This window comes from Onychomys torridus, chromosome 4, assembly GCF_903995425.1.
Source record: "Onychomys torridus chromosome 4, mOncTor1.1, whole genome shotgun sequence".
NCBI classification, from domain to species: domain Eukaryota; kingdom Metazoa; phylum Chordata; class Mammalia; order Rodentia; family Cricetidae; genus Onychomys; species Onychomys torridus.
Window position 1 is genome coordinate 9,153,190 of NC_050446.1, and position 20,029 is coordinate 9,173,218.

Genomic DNA, 20,029 nt, shown 5'->3' on the forward strand with positions numbered 1-20,029 from the left:
CTAAGGGGAAAAGGGATGGTGACCCTCTGACCTCCAGACTGTTACCCCTTCACATTCCAGAGAAACCCCTGAGAAGGAGCTTTAAGGAGCGAGGACTCCAGAAACCACAAGATAAAGATGTGGCTGGGAGGCAGCTTGGGCCTTAATAGAGTCTGGGGTCCTTGGGCACTCTTCGGGGGGAGTTCATCCAAGCTCAGAGAGGCCTGATTCATGTCCAGAGTCCAAGATGGAGATGTGGGTGCCTGGCCCTGGAGGGAGGGGGCCACCGGCAAAAGGGTCAGACTTAGAGAGCAGGCGGGGCATCGGGAGTGGAGGGTGCTGAGTGGGGGTGGGAGGGCGCAGGGTCCGGCCGGTGCAGGGGGGGCGGCCCCCAGGGAGGGGCATGCTATGTCTTTAAGAGCTGCCTGAGCGCAGGTTGCAGCTGCCTGGCCAGACCGAAAGACAGCGGAGATTCATTACCCGTCGACACAATGACCATTGATGGCCCCGTGGCGTTATTCAAATCCAGTACCAATTGCAGCCGAGCCCCTTTCTCCGCGCCAGGCCCGTATTGTTGGAGCGGCCCACTAAAAGCCCGCCCCGGCCCCGAGCCACCAGAGGCGCCCGCTCGGGTTCAGCCCTGCGCCTCGCCAGCACGCCGGCTCCCGGTCAGGCTCCCTGGGAGCTGCAGGTGACCCGGCGGCGCATTCCGGTGCTCCCCGCCGCCTGGGCTACCGCCACCCGCGACTCAGCCACAAGGAAGCAGAGAGCGCCCGAGCCGGTGCGTGCGCGGGGCCGGGCGGGGGAGGGGGCCCCCAGTGAGTCCAGCACCCTAGACCCCGGGCTCAGAGACGCCACCGGCCTAGGGCCCCAGTTTTCTGGATTGCCGGAGAGCCCAGTCTGGGGGCGGGGAGAGAGGAGCCAGGGTTCCCCTGGGCCTGACAGGATATTCCTGCAAGCTGGGGTGGCCCAGAGACACAACGCCGCTTACTCTAGGGACCCTTGGCCACGATGGAAAGAGACACGTTGGGGGCGATGGGGATGCCCGTTCAGGGCCGGGATCTGCGTGCCCGCTCCTCCACCTTACCGCGGGATGGGCTGCAGTTGATGAGCTTCTGCGAGGTATTCCGACGCGCAGCTCCCGAGATCTGGTGTGCGCTTTTAAGGAGCCAGGCAGAACCCCGCAGGAGACCGGGGCCCTGAACTCAGGGGCTTCGCCACTGATTGTCCAAACGCAATTCTTGTACGAGTCTGCGGCCAACCGAGAATTGTGGCTGGACATCTGTGGTTGAGCTCCGGGCTCAACAGAAACGGGGTCCACAGAGAGGAGGTCCACGATGGGAGACCCCGGGGCGGCGGCTGGCAGGTCCCAGCAAAAGCATAGTGGCCCCAGACTGGCGCGCAAAGAAGGGACACTAGTCCTTGCGACCAGCGCCGCCATCCTCATCCTCATCCTCTTCCTTCGTCTCCTCCTCTGCGGGTGACCTGTGTCGGCTGGCAGGGTCCTCCAGTTGATCGCACTGGTTTTCCCCGTTTTCAAATTTCAGCCGTAACGAATCTGGCACACAGCGGCGGGACCGGAATGTGGTTCGTGCAGCCGGTCCTTGGCCTGAGCCGCAGTTATTCGGGGGTGAAGGCAGATGCCAGCAAAATTCGTTCATTAACTCGTTTTGAATTTGTTCTAACCTGTCCCCTAACCAGTACTCCCAAACAACAGCAACAAAAAATCCGAAATCAACCCGTATACCCCAATCAGCCAACCAACCCCTCCCACAAGCTCCTCTGGACCGACTGATGGGCTGAGCCTCCCACCGCTGCCAGAAACCGAGAAGCTGGGGAATGATGCGCTCTAGCCGGGCAACCGCCTCGGTTTTGGAAATAAGAACTTGGACAAACGAATCCTCATTAAAGAAAAATCTTCAGAGGTAGTGGGACTTGTTTATTTCCTCAAAAGCAAGGGCCATGAGTTGCACAGGAGGGGGCTGTTGGTGCTGATGGGCTGAGTCACCTATTTCTGACCCCTTTCTGCCAGAAACTAAAATGACCCGAGTGGACTAGGATGAATGGGCTCCGGCCAATTTGCGCGATGGCACTGGCACCCTGGATGGCGAAAGCTAGTTTCCTCAGCCCATCCTCCTGAATGCTCAATATTAACTGGGGTGCCACAGCAGCAGGGAAATCCCCTAACCACATCAGCAGCAGAAGGCATCCTACAACTTATCCCCAGTAGCTGATGCTCAGGAGGTACTACTGCAGGAGGGAGTGTTACAGAAACCAGGACAAGCTGACCCGAGAGCAATGACAAGGCCTGACATCAGCACAGTCTCAACAGCACTTGGCCCCAACACTGGCCTTAATCTGCACCCAGCCAGTCCTCACCAGTAATCCCAACATAGCTCCCCGCACACACACAGGCCCAGAGGTCTGCTCTGTGGCAGAGCCTGGGAACAGCTCTCCAACCAGGGGCCGTGTGTTCTCCACTCCCAATTGGCCCACATTAGGTGCTCTCATCTAGGTCGGGTAAGGAATCCTGCCTTACTGACGTTTAACGAAAAGCAACACTTTGGGTCGGATGAAGCTTTTTTCTGCAGGTCATGGAAGTCCCACTTAGACCAGCCCTCTCCCTCTCGTGGGTTCCGGGACTGCAGCTGGTAGAACAAAGCCTAGATAGACTGGTGAGAATGGCCGAGGGTGGGTCGGGACTGATCTTTATGGGTCTGCACTCCCTTCTCCAGATGGCCCCACGGAGCCACCTTCTCTTTGGAACAGATCATGTGTTAGCCTTTCAGGTGAAGGCCATCTGAGCCCTTGGCTCAGAACAGAGCCCACCGATTTGAGGGATACAGGGTACCACCAGTTTCTAAGGATGAAGTTTCAAGCAAGGCTAGTAAACAACCTAGTCTTTTTATTTGCCCAAGGCCAGCTGCAGGCACAAGGTCCCCAGATTTCCAGAAGGGATGGAGGAAAGGGGGGCACAGCCCTCTGCCTACCAGGTGCTGCACACCCAAACCCTGCTTGTTTCAGGAAGCTGGGAGTTACACAGAGGCCCCACCCCCTCTAAGGTTAGGCTACTTCCTCCCATTCTCTCTCCTCAGCAGAAAGAGTTGTAGGCAGACTGGAGAGTGTCTCAGGAGCCCATCTGGTGGCCTATGTAGGGGGGGGAGGCCGGCCAGGGTCAAGGGCTGGGGATGGGGGGGAACAGGAGGAGGGGTGTGGCTAGGAGAGCAGCTGCTGGGTGGAGGGGAGGGAGGTGAGCACTGAATAGGGGACCCCAGCTGGGGTTCCATAATGACATCAGTGGGGGACAAGCAGAGTCCTCAGTGTCCAGATGGGGAAACTGAGGCGGAGGCCCCCTCTAATCTTTGGCAAGAGAGGGGCTTCTCATCAGTTACTCAAGTTCATCCATCTTCCCCATGAAGATGTCTCAGGAACTGGAGTGCCTTCTAGGCAGTCACTCAGTGCTTACATATACCGAGACAGAAGGAGCGGCAAGCAGCCGGTCGGTCACCTGGGCATAGAGCCCCCTCCACTCCTGACATGTCACAGGAGTGCCCTCCTCCCTCTCAACGGCTGGAAGGAGTGCTGGGCTCAGGCACTGTTCTCCCTCCCTGCTCACGCGCCTTGCCCAAAAAGGCTCATTTTTAGCACCTGGCCTCTTTTGCCTGCCTAGAGGGAGCTCAGGGGTACAGCAGAGAAGGAGGCAGCCAAGGGGAACTGAGGACTGGAAGCAGGGCCCAGGGAGAGGTGTGGTTGTCCTGTGCTCCCCTTGCAAAGGTGCTCGGGCTCACAGAGGAGCCCTCAGCCGCCGTGCAGTGTGGAGATGAAGAGGATGCTGTCCTGGTCTTGCAGCTGGTAGTCCAGCTCCCCCTGGGGCAGGAAAGAGGACAGGGACCATCAGAACATGGCCTAGGTCATTGCCAGGTGTTGGGACAGGGAAGAGAAAAAGGTAAAAGTGGCTGTTCTGGGAATAAATGAAAAACCTCACCAGAAAAATGGAGATCCTACACATGCAACTTTCAAATCTCCAGGATGGGTGAGCTCCCTGCCTCCCTCCCCAGCAGCCATTCAATCCCTCCTTATTTGAGATGGAAGGCAGGAATAGCCCCATGGGGGGGGGGGGTAGTGAATGAGACAGATTTTCCAGCCCCGACCTGGACTGATCAGAGGCCCAGGGTTTTCCCACTGAAGCAGCATTTCCCACTGAAGGCAGGGGCTGGGGAAGAGTGTCACTGGAGGTACTGACCAGCAGTTCCCAGTCGGCATCATTAATCAACACCAGAATTCCTGGCCGCCTGTGGGAAAGAGGGTAGTGAGGGGTAGGAAGTGGAAGGCAGGAGGTTCAGAGCCTGTGGGGTGCAGGAGTCGGGGGAACCTTTCCTCCCGACTTCCCAACAAATGGAGGCCACAGTCTGTGTGGTCAGGAAACCAGGTCAGACAATCAAGGTCTTGAGGGCATCTTAAAGAAAATGAGCAAGGGTCAGCATCACCTACCACCCAGACTTCAGGCAAGGCATTTTACTTTTCTGGGCATCAGCTTTCTTCATGTGAAAACAGAGCCAATTATAAGGTCTGCCCCACAAGGACTACTGAGGGCTATAAAAAAAATGGTGTGCAGGGCTTGCTTGCCACTATGTCTGAGTAACCAGAAAGAGGAACCTATTTTTCCCAGTGTCTAATCTTATTCTCCTGGGCTCTGGAAAGGAAGGGCTTTGGCTTCTAGGCCTCCAAGATGCCTATTCTGGAGGAGGCAAGCTCAGCTCTTCTGAGCCAAAGAAGGCTGCCAGTGGCACCAGGTACCTAAATGTCTGAGAGCCGGTCCTGATTCCTACTGGCAATGGCCCAGGGAGCACCGATGTCCTTGCAGTTGGCTTCCAGGACTGCTGTGCCAGAAACTGGAGAGTGGAGAGCAGTCCTAGCCCATAGGGTGACCCATTATTGAAGGCAGACGTAAGAGTCTCCCAATTTCATGGCCCACCTCTTTTACACAGGAGACGATCTTTGTTTAGAATCAGAATGACTTGGCAGGAGGAACCTGGGTTTTTGCTAGTAGGTTGGAACAGGTGGGGAGCTATGTGTGTCTGAGAGGGTACGTGCATGCAGTAACCTGGAACCTCGTCTCTGTGATCGCTTACACTGTGATACCTACTGACCACATATAGCCACTTCAAGGACAGACAAAGAAAATGGAATATTTTGAGTGTTATTTATTTAATTTTTAATTCTGTGTGTGTGTGTGTATAGGTGAGTGCAGGTACAGAAGAGGCTGAACGAGTCAGAGATGGAGGTACAGTGACAGGTGGTTGTGAGCAACCTGGTGTGGGTGCTGGGAATCAAACTTGGTTCTCTGGAAGACTAGTCCTTGCTCTCAACCTGTGACCCACCTCTGCAGCCTGTGTTTGATTTGGAAGACAGATTCTTGTTATGTAGCTTAAGCTGTCCTCAAGCGTGTGGCAGTTCTCCCACTTAGCCTTCTGTTTTGTTTTGTTTTTGAGACAGGGTCTTACTACGGAGCCCTGGCTTTCTAGAACCCTCTAAGTAGACCAGACTGGCCTAAAACTTACAGAGATCCACCTGCCTCTGACTACCAAGAGCTGGGGCTAAAGGTGTGCCACCACACCCAGCTAAAATGGAACATTTAGTTTCTCGGTCACACTGGCCAACTTTGAGGGTTCACCCAACCACAAGTGGCAGCTGCCACCACCAGGCAGCACTGGTGAGAATGCTTCTGTCATTGAGGAAAGGCCTGTGGGGCAACTGTCCTAGCTCAGGATGAGGGGGACCTCGGGCAGTATGGCTTTCTTGATATTTTCTGTACAGAGGATAACTGAGGCCAGGAGAAGCAAAGTAACCAGGTGGTGACCAGATGCATAACCAGACCCCTTTCATACGGGCTTTTAAGAACCTCTAACAGCCTAGTGTAGACAAGCAAACTAGAAACAGCTCTTTCCTCAGAGGAGTTTGAGAAAACAGGGCCAGAGGACTCAAGAGGACTGGACAGTCAGAACCCCAGGACACAGGCTTACACAGCCTTCCCTCTCTGCCTTGCTCAGGAAACGGGGGAGGGAACTCACACACTCTCTCCCTGGATGAACAGCTCTGGCCGCTCTTTGAGCAAGTTCTTCTTGATCCAGACAAGGAGGTTCCGGATGTCCCCTAGAGAGGGAGGCACAGAACAAACCAAGGTCAAACCCAACTCATCCCCAGGCCCCAAAGCTTTGCCTGGCACAGAAGTGAACATGGGGCTCATAGGGCCCAGAAACCTGATTAGGGAAGGCCAGTGACTGTCAGACGAGTCTTCAGAGAAGTGGCCATGGCACAGCTGCAGGCACGGGGAGGAACTGCAGAACTCAGGGGCAGGGGCTGGAGAGATGGCTTAGTGGTGAAGGGGAGGGGCCGTTGTTTCAGAGGACCCAAGTTCAGTTCCCTGGCACTCACTCACACTGGGTGGCTCATCGCCACCTATGCCTCCAGTTCCCAGGGATACAATACCCTCTTCTACACTCTGCATGCACTTACATGCATATGCTTACACATATATACATATAATTTAAAAGGATTTAAAAAAAAAGAACTCAGAGAGAGGGAGAGAAAGAGAGAGAGAGAGAGAGAGAGAGAGAGAGAGAGCGCGCGCAAGCGCAAGCACAAGCGCTGGGCTGATGTTCCTCAACAAGGCTGCTTAGAGATCATCAAAGAACTGTTACCACCTTTATCTATCTTGCCAGTCCAGCTAGGGAGGCTTCAGCTTTGCTCACAGGCAGGGTCTGCATATATTTCCCTTTGTGAGGGGAGAAAAACAATCACTGAGCCGATAACATCAGTTAATTTCCTCTAGCAGAGGGAGAGAAGGCTCCTCACCAGGCAGACACTGACAAATCACTGCTCATTACCCCCACTTTTGCAGCCCCTGGAGGGGTGGCCACCTTGCCAAGGCAAGAGGTTCTGGGTTGCAAGGACTTCTCCTGCTCTGCTGAACACCCAGAGCTCTCTCCTAGGATGGGCACTGGGGTGGCCACCAGTCTCTTTGTGCAGCATGTGGAGGCAGTGGTCTCCAGGGTTACCAGCCTTTCCTCGGAGTAGGGGACCAGCCCACAGCAAACTGGATCGGTCTCATCTATAAAGGCTGTAGTGCCCAGGACCTCTACCACTCTTCACTCAGATTGTTGCTGAGGCTCCTGGAGGTCCTGCTCTCTCTCACAGGTGACTTGAGAACAAAGGTCCTAGGGAAACAACTAGCATTCAGGAAGCCATAGGGGGCGTGTCCTGATTCAGAGTCTTAGAGGGCCTGCTGCCCTTCCCAGCACCTGAGACAAGGTTCTGAGGTGAAGCTGAAGCACGGTGAGCACGTGGCCTGAGCTATCTTGTCTAGACTATCCCAAAGTCCTAGAGTAAAGGGCTGCTAGGACACAAGGAAGCTTCACTCTGCTCCCAGTGTCAGATTCACACTGCAATGCAGGTGCAAATCCAGCCCTGGGTAGGCCAGGGGGTGGGAAGGTGCAGTGTGAATAAACTAGTCCCTGTTTGCTGGACACAAACACCCACAGGACAACAAGTAGTGTCCATGGACTAAAACTGCCATCTTCCAATTAAAAATTCCTCTTTTTTTCCCCCCTCCAAAACAGGGTTTCTCTGTGTAGCCCTGGCTGTCCTGAAACCTGCTCTGTAGCCCAGGCTGGCCTCAAACTCACAGAAATCTGCCTGCTTCAGCCTCCCAAGTGCTGGGATCAAAGGCACCACCACAGCCTGGCTAAAATTCCTTTTTAAGTCCCCAAGGCGAGGAAGAAGGGTGCTGCCTCCTCAAGCTGTACTTGGGTTCTTGGACTCTTCTCCGAGACCCAGGTTGCAGAGGCTCCCCTTGGCCCTGAATCCCATTGGCCTTCACTCTCTGGTGGGCCGCCAGCCCATACATCTTGTGGCTGTTCGATTGAACTACTGGAGTCTGACACATCCATCAGCTAGGCATCAGCCAGCCTCGGCAGCCAGGGCCGTGCTTGTGTGTCTGGACATGGAAGGACTGGAAAGAGGTTGGCCCAGTCAGTGACCACAGGCTATATCTGACAGTCCTGGCTTGCTGGTATAGAATCAGGATTCTCCTGGGAAGCAGCCCTGGCTCCTTCCATAGAGGGTACTTCTGCTCCACTCTAGATAGCTTGGGAATAGAGGAGGGATAGTGGTCATGTTGGGGTCATCCACGTGATGACACTGTCATGGACTCCCAGAGGGGTGGCTGGGGGGTGAGTCTGCTGCCCAGTGCTGGCTCATTTATCATGATGCTCCTATTCGCTGAGGTCACTCCCTCCCTCTTCTGTCTGCCCCCCACTCCAGGCCCGCCTACATTTTTGATAGCTTGTTACCATGGTGAGGCTGCTGTATCACAGCAGCCTGTATTGTCCCTGTGCCTGGATTTGGGGGTGGGGAGAGGTGGGACTCATGGCTCCCTTCTCAGGCTGCAAGGGCCACTCAGCCTGGCCTGAAATGCACCCCCGGGGACATCTTGCTTGGCTTGCTGAGGCCCAGACAATATGCAAATAGGCTCCAAGCCAGATGGTCGGCTTCCAAAGGCGCCCAGGGGAGGAGGAAGGGTTGAGCAGAAGCAGGGACTGGTGGCTGGGGTGGCTCTGGGGTAGATGGGGTAGAGAACCTTACTTTCACCTTCTCACTACCTCCCTTCTTTCCACTCCTCCTGGTCATATTTCCCTCCTGCAGCCACCGTTCACAAGACAAACATTTATTGAGCAACTATCCTGTGCCAGGCACTAGGGTGATGGTGGCCAGCAAGATGGACACAGAGCCTTCCTTCTGAGAGGGCAGCAGAGGCGGCAGACATTACTTAATTAGCTGTGGTGTGTGCTAACTCCTTTGGGACCAGGAAACGCCTTTCCAAGAGTGTTAACACTGAAGCTTTAGGCCTAAAGTGGGGGGAGCGTTCTGGACAGAAGGAAGCACACATGGGAAGAGCTGAGGCGCCATGCAACTGGCAGGTTCAAGACAGCAGAATGGAGAAGGCAGGAAGATCAGCATCAGAGCCCCGGGGAAGGCCTGCTCCAAGTGAGGTTGCTCCCTCCTCCTAAACCCTAGTGGTGTTGATGAGGTGTATGTTTCCTGGTCCCTGTCTCCAAGCTTCTCTGTCCTGCCACACAACATGGCACCTCCCACTGCTATTCCCAGAGCAGAGTCTGACACTCAGGGATGCTGTTCTCACAACTCTAAGATGCCAGCGGAACACCAGTGGGAAGGGAGAAGGTGACAGTCTTCACCTGAGACAAGAGTCTTGTGGAGCCAGGCTGGCCTTAAACTTGCTCTGTAGCTGAGCAATCCCAATCCCGGGGCTGCCACCTCCTCAGTCTGGAACCACAGGTGCACATCGCCTGCTAGTTTAGTTCTGGGTTGGCTTCCATTTCCTCCTAGTTAAATGACCCAGGAAGGAATTCTCAGAGCCTCAGCTCTCTCGAAAAAAGAAAAATGAGGTAAGACTGCACATTACTGGGCTGGAGAGAAGGCTCAGCAGTCAAGAGTGCTTGCTACTCTTCCAGAAGACTAGACTTAGGTTCCCAGCACCCATGTTGGGCAGCTCACAACCACCTTCAATTCATCTCCAGGGATTTGATACTCACTTCTAGTCTCCTCTGGCAGGTACACACACACACACACACACACACACACACACACACACACACACACTTTAAAAAATTTTGCATCTGGAGAGATGGTTAAATGGGTAAAAGCACTAGCTGCTCTTGCAGAGGATCTGGATCTGATTCTCCCATATGGCATTTCAAAATCATCTACAACTCCAGTCTTGGGGATCTGATGCCCTGTTCTGATCTCCATGGGTACCAAGCATGCACACGGTGCAGAGTTTTATTTGTAGGCAAAACACCCATACACATAAAATAAACTTTTTTGAAAAAAGAATGCACTGATATAAGGATCAAATAAGACAATCTTAGAGTTGTGCCTAGACTATCAATTATTCCTGAATCCAGAGAAAGGAACTGTCTCCTCTGGACTCTCCAGTATGTTGGTTTTCCATGTGCTCTGCCCACCGCCCAGAATCCTAGCCTTAGAAGAGAGGTGTACCACAAATCTGGTAGTGCTGGGGCCTTCTGTGGGATGTGCTATATGCTCACTGGAAGCCAGAGGGAGCAACAGGAATAAGAGGGTGGGACCTGGAGGAGGTGGTGCACCCTTTAGTCCCAGCACCCGAGATGTAGAGGCAGGCAGATCTCTGTGAGTTACTTCGAGGCCAGCCTGGTCTACAGAGAAACCCTGTCTCAAAAAACAAAACAAACAAACAAAACAAACCAACCCCCCCCCCAAAAAAAGGGCAAAAAACAAGCAAGAAAGGAAGAAAAAAAAGAAAAAGAAAACAAAAAAATAAGAAAGGGTGGGGCCCACTCACTGGTCTTCCTTCGCAGGTTGCTCAGGCTGGTCTGAGGTCCTGCCTTGGGCAATACCCCTGTCTCAGCCTCCCGTGTAGTTGGAGCTACAGGCACTCCCACCATCTTCCTTCCATTTTAGGTGTTCAGATCTGTAAGATGCTAGCGGCTGGTCCAGCTCCTGGACAAGCTGTGTGGGAAGATTCACACTCCAAGGCTGTGCATGCCATAGGCAGCCACGCACTCAGTGCTGGGGAGGAAGAGGGCACCCTAATGCAAAGTTTCCAGTGCAAGAGGCCTTGGACCTGTTGGCCCATCAGGGGACAACAGGGAGAGGAGCTTGTGGTGGACAGTTAAAGGTCAAATAGAGAGGCTTGCTTTGAGGGCTGCATAGCCTCGGGCAAGTCACTTCACTTCAATGTATTGGTATCATTTATCCTGACAATGTGGATAATAACCCACACTCCAAAAGGTTGCTATGAGGATGAAGGCAAAAGGCCAGCAGCAGGATGTCAGCATCAAACACACAGGGACCACCCAACAGATGGGTGCTCTCAGCTGTGTACTCAAGTCTCGATTCCTCATCCTCTGGGCTGCCAGAGCCCTGACCTAAAGGTGGCCATGCCATCGGAACCATGGCGTGCCCAGCTTGGAGTAAAAGTATGAAACCTTTCATTAGGCTAAACTTGGTGGTAAAAGCCAGTAATCCCAGCACTTAGGAGGTTGAAGCAGGAAGATCAGCAAGTTTATAGGCCAGCCTGGGTTCCATGAGAACCTACCTCAAAAAAGACTTACTGGGGTTCACAAAAGTGAAGGAATATACTCAAAGTACATTATATACTTGGCATGAAAAATGGTCTTAGGTAACCTTATATAATAAAATAAGAAAGAAAAAGGAACCTCCACCCAGAATCCCTTGCCCCAGTAGACCTTCCTTGCTTAGGGAGACACTGACAGCCCCACTGGCTGGGCTCCTGAGAGCAGCTGTTCTCAACCTGTGGGCTGTGACCCCTTCAGGGGATGGCATATCAGACATCTTCCTTATCAGATATTTACATTACAATACACAACAGGAGCAAAATTACAGTTATGAAGTAGCAACGAAATAACTGTATGGCTGGAGGTCACCACATGAGGAACTGTACTAAAAGACCAAAGCATTAGGAAGGTTGAGAACCCACTGCCCCTCAGAGCTGAAGAGAAAATAGCCCTGGCTGCCACAGAGCCTCATTCAGCCTCTGTGAACACACAGGAGACAAGGCTGCTCCACTTGAAGCGCTTTCTCCCATGTAGAAATGTGTCTTATGCTATTCCTGTACCCTGGGCTGCCGGAGCGCAGGGCCCATGCCAACACGGGTTTTCTCCCTCCACCGCGGCCTCTAAACCATATCCATGAGTTAAACTGTCCTTCCCTACCAAGTCCATCAGCTTGGGCTCCCAGGCAGGGCTCTTCTGGGATTCCCAACCCAGGCCTGAGCTCAAGGGAGAAGAAAGAGCTGGCATGGGTGGAATGAAAGGGAAGAGGGGTGGAGGGAACCTCAGAGGCTCCATTTACAAGTGAATGGGGGTAAGAATGGAGCAGTTTGTGGGCTAAACTGGCCTCAGAAGGAGGTTTACAGATGTGTGAGGGGACGCTCCTCATTGTTTAATTAAGCAGAAAGTGGATCTTTTCAAAAGCAATTTTGCACAGGGACGGGGAGGGGAGGGGAGAGGAGGGAGGTAGGAAAGGGATCAGCAAACAGGCCTGGAGAGCAGAGAAAGGAACAGCTGGCCCCAGAGAGGCTGTGAAATGCATGCTAAGCAGTTTAAAGCCCAGGAACTGCTGCTCAGCCCCTGCCCTCCCTTGCAGGAGCGGGGCATGCCTGTGATGGTGCCAGAGGAAAAGGGACAGCCTGGGCTACACAGAGAGAGCTCCTACGTCAATCAGTGAACGAAGCAACTAATCAACCAGTGGAAATGGGCAGCTACCTCTTGGGTCAGTCACAGGCAGGAACCAGAACAAAGAAGACGTCACTGCTAAGGTCCAGAAGAAGAAATGATTACTACTTAAGTGACACTTGCTGAGTATTTCGTGAGTCACACGAGGATGGGATTGTGAGAATGTGCGCAGTTCTGTGTCAAGCAAACTGTATGAGGAAATAAAGCACAACTTGTGGTATTTGATTTTGCATAGTCTCCTGTGTATCCCAGGGCCAGCTTCAAACTCTCCTCTAACTTTGAACTTCTGGTCATCCTCCTCTACCTCCTGAGTGCTGACATTTCAGGGTCACCCAGTTTTAGGCCTGGCTTATTCAGAGCTGGGGATGAAACAAAGGACTTTATGCATGCTAGGCAAATCGCTAGCTAAGCTCCATCTTCAGCCCAAACTGGTATTTTAAGAAACTCCGTTTTTGTTGTTTTTCGAGACAAGGTCTCACTGTGTAGCCCTGGCTGTCCTGAAACTCACTATGATAAGTCTGGCCTTTAACTCAGAGATCCACCTGCCTCTACCTCCTGAGTGCTGGCATTAAAATCAAGCACCACTATGGGCGGCCTGGGATTTAAGGTGTGTGCCATCACCGCCTAGTGAGATTTTCTTCTGGTTTTTTTTTTTTTTTTTTTTTTTTTGGTTTTTTCGAGACAGGGTTTCTCCGTGTAGCTTTGCACCTTTCCTGGAACTCACTTGGTAGCCCCCAGCTGGCCTCGAACTCACAGAGATCCTCCTGGCTCTGCCTCCCAAGTTCTGGGATTATAGGCGTGTGCCGCCGCCGCTGCCACCCGACCACAATTTTCTTCTTTTCCCTTTTTTATTAAATTTCTTCTATTGTGTGTGTGCACACACACTCACGCATGTGACACTGTATATACATGGAGGTCAGAGGACAACCTCAGGGAGTCAGTCCTCTCCTTCTACCCTGTGGGTCCTGGAGCTCAGAACTAAGCTATCAGGCTTGGTAGCAAGCATCTTATTTGCTGAACCCTCTTTTTAATTTTGTGTTTATTTTTTTGAGACATGGTCTCTCTTGTGCTGTCCTGGAGCCTGCTGGGTAAACAAGGTTGGCCTCAAATTCACAGAGATCCTCCTGCTTCTGCCACTGAGAGATGGGATAAAAGGTGTGTGCCATCACGCCCAGCATGTTTTTAAAGATTTGCTTATTTTATTCATACGAGTGGGGTTTTTTGTTGTTGTTGTTCTACTTTTTATTTTTTAAGATTTATTTATTTTGTATACGGTGTTCTGTCTGCATGCCTGCCTGCACACCAGAAGAACGTACAGATGGTTGTGAGCCACCATGTGGTTGCTGGAAATTAAACTCAGGACCTCTGGAGGAGCAGTCAGTGCTCTTAACCTCTGAGCCATCTCTCCAAACCATTGTTTTTTTTGTTTTGTTTTATCTTGTTTTTTGATTTTTCGAGACAGGGTTTCTCATGTAGTTTTGGTGCCTGTTCTGGATCTCACTCTGTAGACCAGGCTGGCTTCAAACTCACAGACATCCACTTGGCTCTGCCTCCCAAGTTCTGGGATTAAAGGCATTCACCACCACTGCCTGGCCTGTTTTTTTTAATACAAGGTTTGAGCTGGGCAATGGTGCCATGCACCTTTAAATCAGGACAGGCTCCAAAGCTAAACCTTGTCTTGAAAACAAAAACAGAAAGACAAGGTCTCAAACTGGGAGTGATTGTGCACACCTTTAATTCCAGGGCTTGGGAGGCAGAGGCAGGTGGATCCCTGTGAGTTCAAGGCCAGAACTCTCTAGAGTGAATTCCAGGACATCCAGAGCTAGACAGAGAAATACTGTCTCAACTCCCGCCCCCAGGCAAAAAAAAAGGGGGGGGAGATAATGCCTCATCATTGTATAGCCCTGCCCAACCTGGATCTCTCTATGTGGAACAGGTTAGCCTCAAACTCAGAGATCTACCTGGCCTTTCTGCCTTTGCTTCCCCAAATGCTGGAATTTATGGTGAACACTACCACATCTGGCTTGTATGAGTGTTTTGCCTGCATATGTGCTCACAGAGATCAGAAAAGGATACTGACTCCCCTGAGACTGGAGTTACAGATGTGTGGGTGCTGGGAACTAAACCTGGGCTCTCTGCAAGAGCATCCAGTGCTCCTAACAGATGAGCACTGATCCGGCCATTCCCCATATGAAGGTCAATTTCTCACTCCTTCTTGCAGAGCTGGCCCACCCCAGGAAGGAGAGGAAAACACACTTTGCAGCTTCTCCTTGCTTTGCTACTGGCCAGGACAATCCTAACTTTTTTCTACTTGAACCACAGACCCATTCATGCCTAGTAGCCCCAAAGAGCAGCAAGGAAATGCAATACTCACAAGGTCCCTCTTGCTCAGGCAAGGTAATCTGATGTTTTTTGACTCCATCAAAGAGGAGCTCTGCACCACCTCTGCAAAGGAAGGCCAGAGAAAGACAGCTGAGTAAGTTACTGCTAATAGGACTGAGACGAGTCTGATTACTGGAGACAGAGCTGTTGGTGAGAGATGAGATGCAGAGACCAAGGTTCAGGGACAGCCCAGTGACTAGTGACTGCCTCTCAAACTGACTTTCTGCCACGGAAAAGAGGATGGAAATAATTTCCCCTATTAGTGGAGGACCCAAGACTGCAGCTTCCTTTGCTTTCTTGAGAGGCAGTTCAGTACACAAAAGTAGAACACAGGCTTCAGAGCTGCCAGCCCCAAGAAGGAAATCAGGCTCTACCTCTGCTTGCCAGTCAGCCCTTGGCCATGTACACACCTTTTCAAGCCTTGATCTTATTTCCAAAGTTGCTAAGCTGCCTTTCTGGAGTGCCCTGGAGACCCTGTGCATTTCTGGCCAGGTAAGGGTGGAAATAACCCTGTTCCTGCTCACTTCTATGCACTACTGTGCACACCACATAGCAATGGAGGCAGAGAGAGCCCCCTGGGCTGAGCATTGACTAAGTACAGCCGTTCACACCACCCTGTCACTTATAAGATGTTCCTCATCCCATTCCATCGCCTGGAATCCTAGCAAAGGAGGGAGGAGGCAGACATTGTTAATTCCATCTGACACAGTGGACTGTAGCCCCAAGTTAAGTAACTCCAGAGCTCTTTCAGAAAGGCAGAGTTCAGTTTGTTTCTGTGTCCCAGCACCCAGCCAAGGGACAGTCAAGGCAGCAGAGATGCTCAAAGCCAAGTCCAGAAACCAGGACTTCTGGTGTGGGCAGTAGGGCCTTAAGTGCCCCACACTATTTCATCCTCTGGTTTCCCAATTCCCATCTCAGGCTTCACGTGCATCTGGACAGAGAAGGCCCTAACAGACTTTTGATGGATGTGATGTTTCCCACCCCACCACCCTTTCCCAATCTCAGGGAACAGAGATGTCCTGAGGCAGCCCACTAGGAGGCAAAGGCAAGGCAAACATTGTCATGGGGGAAACATGGGGGACTGTCATCTAAACAAGGTCACGCTTTGTTGATGAAGAAATGTGGAGGGGGAGCAAAGGCCCATCTGTGGCTGTGCACAGGGCCATTTCAGCTGCAAGCCCACACAGAACCTCCATTTATCCCCTTCCAAGAGCTTCATTTTCTGCTGGGTAGGGGTTGGCACATGCAGCAGCTGGGCTGGGGGAGGGTGATAAGCAGGGGGTTCAGGACTAGAGGGTCAGAGAAGTGGGGTGGGAACTGGAGGCAAATAATCAAGAGTGGCCAAAGCTGGTACTGCCAGGCTCCGAGGCCAAGCCTGTTTTTCCTCTTACAAACAGATGAAGAGAGAACTAATGAGGCTTTGAGTGACCCATCACTGCTGGGTTGGCTAGGCCTAGGGGAGGGAGGGTAGTACTTCTGTCAGCATGTCTGGAGTGAGAGAAGGTACACATTTAACCTCAAGACTGATTTAGGGAGGCAAACATGAGGCCTGTTTGGGCCCCACAGACCTAAGGCCAGATCCTCTTCTGTTTTATAGGATTTGCCTGCCATTCAGTCTTAACCAGGGTACCTCCATCTTCTCTCAATACCCCAAATCCTAGTGCATGTGTCTGCTAATATCAGTGACAGGTCTACATTTCAGTCATCTTTTCCTAGTTGCTTTAAAATACACCTATCTAGGGGCTGGAGAGATGGCTCAGAGGTTAAGAGCACTGACAGCTCTTCCAGAGTTCCTGAGTTCAACTCCCAGCAACCACATGGTGGCTCACAACCATCTGTAACGAGATCTGGCGCCCTCTTCTGGCCTGCAGGGATACATATTGTACACATAATAAGTAAATAAATCTTTAAAAAAAACCCACCTATCTAAAAGCTAGGCATGGTATCACATGCTATAACTCCAGCACTTGGGGAGTAGAAGTAGAGAAACAAGAAGTCAAAGTCATCTTCAGCTACATACCAAGTTTAAAGCCAGCCTGCTACATGAGACCCTGCTTCAATGACCAACCAATCAACAACAACAACCTACCCATCCATGTCTAGTCTCCGTCTACTTTATAGAACAGGAACAGGCTCTACATGAAATAAGGCCTGGCATACAGCAGAAATTTTAAAAAATATTTGCCATGTTAATGAATATGACTCCTACTTCTGTGGTCTCCATAGTATATCCAGCTTTTCCAACACCTTCCCAAACTCACGGGGAGGAAATCAAATCTAGGTCATTACAGCCTCAAAAGAAGGTGCCAAACACACCTGTACTGTATTTGCAGTGAAATGCTCTGCTAGGGCTGGAAGTACAGATCAGTCGGTAGAGTGCCTGCATTGCATGCACTGAGAATGATGGTACATGCTGTAACCCAGCACTGGGAAGATGGACGCAGAAGGATCAGAAATTCTAGGACTTCCTCCACTACCCACTGAGTTGAGATATAGGCCATCTTGGATACCAAATCTCAGAAAACAAAACAAAACAAACAAACAAAAAACCCACCTCTATTAACAACAGTTCAGGAGGCATGCCAAAAGATGATAGAATTGGTCCTAACAAGAAAGAGGTGAGCCAGGTATGGTGGTGCATACCTTTAGTTCCAACATTCAGGAGGTGGATCTCTGTGAGTTCAAGGGCAGCCTGGTCTACAGAGCGAGTTCCAGGACAGCCAGGGCTGTTACACAGAAAAAAACCGTCTTGAGAACAACTCACCCCCTGAAAAAGACAGAAAGCCTTCTAAAGGACCTAACAGAGCTGGTGGCACCAGAGGATCATATCTATTCAAGGCTTAGAGGCAACCGTTTCTAGATTTCTAGGACCAGTGAGGAGAGAATAACAGGCACTGTGGCTCCTTTCAAAATCTCCTCAAATTCATAATAAAAGGTGGAGTATATCTGTCAAGTTACACAGTCAATCAAAGGTCAGAGGTTAAAAATATATGATAGGCAGGGTGGCATATGCCTGTAATCTCAGCACTCAGGAACCAGGATGATCAAAGCCAGCCTCAGACACATAGAAAGTTTGAGGTCCACCTGAGCTGCATCATGAGCTCTTGTCTCCAAACAAAACCAAATTGGGAGGATAGATGGAAGATTTCTGGATTTGGCAAGCATATTTATTAATTTATTTTACTTTTACATTTTTATGGAGGGTCTCTTGCTGTATAGTCCAGCCTGGCCTCAAAATTAGAGATCCAACTGCACCTGCCTTCCAAGTGTTGGGATGATAGGCATGAACCACCAAGTCCTGTGAGACTGCAATTCTGATGGCTCATTTATTTGGGGAGGCGTGGAAGGGGATGGACAGGTGGGTAAAGAATGTTGTTCTGTCTTGCTGGAGTTCAATATTGCTCTTAGTGGTGAGGACAGCTGAAGCTAGAAAGGAAGCAACTGTGTAGATCTGCTAACTGTAGAGGGCCAGGGTCTTATTCACTTTACGACTTCCTCACTGTTGCCAGCACAGTATCTGGCAGACAGAATACATCTCTGATGAATAGATACCATGTCTGACTCACTGAGAATGAAAGGCAAGCTAGCTCCGGGTAAACATTAACAGCGAGAGCCTGTAGCTTCTTCCCTTTCAGTTCTGCTAAGGCTGGTAAAGGCATCAGGAAGCTTCTCTTATCCCCAGGCTGGGAGTTGGAAAGGTAGGGTGTTAGCTGTGCTAAGGATCAGAGAGGCAAAACAGTCAGGAGGCCAGACCAATACAGTTCTAGTTGGATCCAAGCAGCCACACAATATCATCAATTAAACTGCACTTAACATTCATGAGACAGAAATGCTGAACACTGTAGGGAATAGACAGAGTACTATTTATCTTTGTATCCTCGGTGTCTGGCTCACTGCCTGGCACATGGTAGGCACTCAATAAATGACTGGTGAATGAACTACCCAGTGAAGGGAAAACATAAAAGGAATGGGGGCATCCAATGGGAAGATAGGCATTTAGAAATAATTTACATTTCTACCCTAGTGTTTTATCTTCACTTCGACCTTAGCTTGTTCATCTACACACACACACACACACACACACACACACACACACACACACTAGCTGTTCCATGATTCTAGAAACAACCACATATCCCTAGAGGCCTCAGTTCTTTGTTCTCAGCTCCAAGGTCTGTCTCCTGTAGATTTTGAGGCCATAACAGACTTTCTGTGTGCTGGAAGAACAAAGTAGGGATTTGAGGAGATTTTCATTTTTCCCTGTGTTCCTTCAAGTAATGATACGTATCCCAATTCTGGAACTTTTCATCTTGTGCACACAATACTGTCAATGTTGGTCGCTCCCTTCGTGGTTGATATGTGGGCTCCAGATATGCAGAAGGCACTCATCAAACTACTTTGAAAGAGATTCGAGTCTGATTAAAACTCTTAGGTTTGAGAAAGAGAAAGAAAGGAGTGCTATTTTAGCCACACCTTCATCCAAGAAGACACTAGGCGGGAATTGTCCCTGAAGACAAGAACTGAAGGATTATTCAACAGGGAGACTTGGTGGGTCGGGCTCGGAATGACACTGGTAAAACACGCTGGAAGATGACCTGGTTACTATCAACGCCTCTGAGTCCCACAAGTTACAGACCAAGGAGGGGCTGTCAGCGCGCTTACGGCCTCGTTGCCCAGGGAGACCGCGCCTGTCAGAGCCCAGGCGAGTGGCCCGGCTCTCTGAGGGCGCCAGCAGCCTCGGCAGGTCGAGGGAAGTCTGAGGTTCAGGCCCTCTAGCTTCACTCCATCCCCACGGCGCCCCAGTTCTCACTCACCCGAACTCCACCTCCACACACAAGGGGGCCGCCATGTTGAGGAAGCCAAGCTAGCAGGATACGCCCTTCAACTTCCGGGGCGCCCGCTTATTTCCTGTCGCCGCCAGGTAGCGTAAGCGGAAGAGGCGGTCTCTAGAGAGCTCGGGCTGGAAGGAAGCGACTTCCTGAAGAAAGACGATTTAGGGGAAGAAATCATCAGCATCCGATGACACGGTTGTGAGCCACGTAGTGTTGAGCTTTCATTGGTTACAGATCTGTTTTCAAGCCAGGCGTGGTGAAGGCGGGTCTCTGAGTGCAGGCCAGTGCCTGGTCTACATAGGCAGTTCCAGGAACGCCAGGGCTACATACCTAAGATTCTGTCTCAAAAACAAAACCAAACTGTCGGGTGTACTGTGTTTCGTGGGGAAATCAAAGAAAAAGGATCACTCCAAGATGAATTTTAGGCTCTCTGGCAGCAGAGATGAACAGTTTCTGTGAACCTCAAACATCTGTGCAGAGGCGTGTTTATTGATTATTACACAAAAGTTGTTCTTTTGGGTA

The 20,029-nt window shown here is 51.1% G+C and overlaps 2 protein-coding genes and 1 long non-coding RNA gene across 3 annotated transcripts in view; 1 reads left to right on the top strand and 2 right to left on the bottom strand.

Annotated features, from left to right (window-relative positions):
• Nucleotides 1–1,827, bottom strand: part of Cercam (cerebral endothelial cell adhesion molecule) — a 37,076-nt gene extending 35,249 nt beyond the window's left edge. The window contains exon 1 of the mRNA XM_036183646.1: nucleotides 1,067–1,827. The gene's annotated coding sequence lies outside the window, so the exon portion shown is untranslated. The remainder of the gene's footprint in view (nucleotides 1–1,066) is intronic.
• Nucleotides 416–12,505, top strand: LOC118581490. The gene is made up of 3 exons (XR_004944706.1): nucleotides 416–760; nucleotides 976–1,904; nucleotides 12,205–12,505. It is a non-coding gene; the product is annotated as an uncharacterized LOC118581490 (long non-coding RNA).
• On the bottom strand, nucleotides 2,865–19,620 carry Urm1 (ubiquitin related modifier 1). Its single transcript, XM_036183649.1, has 5 exons — nucleotides 19,490–19,620; nucleotides 14,668–14,738; nucleotides 6,051–6,132; nucleotides 4,223–4,271; nucleotides 2,865–3,846 (listed from the first exon to the last, which is right to left on the bottom strand). The coding sequence occupies exons 1-5, from the start codon at nucleotides 19,522–19,524 to the stop codon at nucleotides 3,778–3,780; spliced, it is 306 nt and encodes a 101-aa protein (XP_036039542.1). The 5' UTR covers nucleotides 19,525–19,620; the 3' UTR covers nucleotides 2,865–3,777.
• Nucleotides 19,621–20,029: the final 409 nt, after the last annotated feature.